Below are 2258 nucleotides of genomic sequence, written 5' to 3'. Positions count from 1 at the left end.
AGGGTTGCGGTCCGTTGCCGGACACGAAAAAAGACAAAAAGGAAAAAAAAAAAAAAAAGAGGGCAGTTCCTGGTTGGCCACGGCTTCTACCCCACCTGAGTGACCATCTGATCTCTCAAATTCCTTCCTCCAAGTTCCCAGACCCCAGGAAGGCCCACTGGGCTGACGGGACCTCAACAGGGGGAGCCCTGAAAGGGATAAAGTCTGCAGCCAAGCCCCAGATCTCTCCTCCTCCTTGGGAAGGAGGCAGCCTCCGATCTTCCCCACCCCAACACCACCTCTGTCCGTTCAAGGCCTTCTCTCTCATTTACAAGCTGACTTGCTCCAGATCCAAGCCCAGCCCAGTGCAGCGGCAGGGCTGCTGGGCAGGGCCTGACCTTCTGGCCCCGTATGACATCAGCCCCTGTTGCCATGGTGATGGAGGCTTGGCAAGATCTTCTCCTGGGAGATGGGTCTCTAGGCTTGAGGTTTTACAATTTTCTTTCTTTCTTTAAATCTTCATCTTTCCCCCAAACAATGAGGGGAGAAAGTAATGCCAAACTGAGCAAAAAGAGTGAGAAAGAAGAAAATGGGAGAGAGATAGGGAGAGGCAAGTGTAGTCACAGGGAGGAGGAGAGGCAGTACCAGCGAAAGAACAGAGAAAGCTCAGCCCAGCTCGAGGGGGATCTGAGCACATGCTGAGAGTCGGGAATCTGAGAATGAAGCTGGAAAAGACCGACAGCTGGACCAAGGGAGGGGACCAGGGAGCAAGATACCGCAGGACGGGAGACTAGCCTCGAGTGGCCAAAGCCATTTCTGTCTGACAACGAGCACTTGTTCCCCAGACAGACAGAACGCGACAGTTGGCCAGGTCAGCCTGACACAGAGCCGGGGACAGGGTAGTGCCAGAAGGAGTCCAGGGACCCCACAGGAGTAGGATCCAGTGCTCCAGGGATTATAAATAAACAGGAGTGTGGGAAACGCACATTCTTTCTCCAAGAAATATAATTTATGTTTACAGCCATTTTTTTTTTCTTCCTAAAGAAAACACTACCATGTGGGGCCCCTGTCCCTGGCAGTGTCCCTGAGTGTCCTCGGCCCTGACCCTCTCCTCCTGTTATTGCTTGGATGGGAACAATCTGGCCCTGGGAACTGCAGAGCAAGGCCTGTCTCCTCACACCCTGGAAGTTGTCCCCGGTGACGGATTGGAGGCACATAGTGCCCGTCCCATGAACCACGCCGTGCCAGCCACCCTGGCTGTGCCCATTTAAGGGAATGGAGAGTGCAGGCAGTGGGAGAGGAGCTGGAGCAGCTTCCCAGAGCAGAGAGCCCCTCTCTTCGGTGCAGGAGGCCTTGGAGGCACAGTGGCTTCTTTTCAAACTTGACAGCTGGAAGGCTCAGGCTGTGGGGAAGGGGAGGGACAGCTCTCTTTTCCCAGCAAGATTTCAGGCACTTGCTGGGAAAAGAGAACAGAAGAAAAGGAAGGGGAGGAGACCCTGCCTTCTGTGTCCCATACAAATCTTAGGGGGTCTGGGGAGGGAGGCATGTTCCACAAGCCCGGGTGGAGGGGTGAGGGCAGCTGAGGTGTTAGGGCCCCAATCTTAGTTTCCCACTTCTGTGCTGGCACTTGCACCTCTGGGCCAGGCCCTCCTCCCAAGGGCAGTTCTACCTCACGGGCACACAGTCCACCCCAGAGGTAGCAGCTCTTGCACCAGGCAGGGTGGGCCCACGAGATCCAAACCGCAGGAGGAAGGAGGTGGTGGGTGCCCTGGGCATCCAGGCTCAGTGAGAAGTGACGATTCCATGGACAGCGGTGACCCTGGTCCGGAGAGGAAGCTGGCACCTCTGCTGTGTTGTCAGTGCCTCTTCTTGGAGCCCAAACTTCTTGGTCTGACGACTGCCCACAGATCAGCCAGGGAGCAGTCTTCTTACTACCGAGAAGTGTCTGAAGATGGCCCCCAGGCCTGCCTGTGCCGGGCAGCTGGCCCAAAGCGGCCCCTCCACTGCCCCAAATCGGAGCCCACCAGACCTAGGTAGCCACAGCTTCCCAGAGCCTCCCCTTCCAGAATGGCAGAAGCCCATCACCCAGAGCACAGACTCAGGTGCCCAGTCCTGGAGCGCCTTCCAGGGCGCGGAGGCTGCCTCCGGGGGGCCCCAGAGCCCGGGAGCCAGCGCTCCCTATGAGCAGGTCCTCTTCCTCCTCGTCCTCAAAGGCTCGCGCCGGGCGCCGGGGAGGCGGCCTGGGCGTGGGCTCGTCGCGCTCGGCCATGCGCTCGACG

At 57.8% G+C, this 2258-nt stretch overlaps 1 protein-coding gene across 1 annotated transcript in view; it reads right to left on the bottom strand.

Annotated features, from left to right (window-relative positions):
* Nucleotides 1–966: 966 nt before the first annotated feature.
* Nucleotides 967–2258, bottom strand: part of LRRC10B (leucine rich repeat containing 10B) — a 2996-nt gene continuing 1704 nt past the window's right edge. The window contains exon 3 of the mRNA XM_008575801.1: nt 967–2219. Coding sequence (XP_008574023.1) covers nt 2078–2219 — 142 coding nt within the window. The 3' untranslated portion in view covers nt 967–2077. The remainder of the gene's footprint in view (nt 2220–2258) is intronic.

This window comes from Galeopterus variegatus, unplaced genomic scaffold (genome assembly GCF_000696425.1).
Source record: "Galeopterus variegatus unplaced genomic scaffold, G_variegatus-3.0.2 Scaffold1239, whole genome shotgun sequence".
Classification (NCBI taxonomy): domain Eukaryota; kingdom Metazoa; phylum Chordata; class Mammalia; order Dermoptera; family Cynocephalidae; genus Galeopterus; species Galeopterus variegatus.
This window is presented reverse-complemented; position numbering and strand designations above follow the sequence as displayed.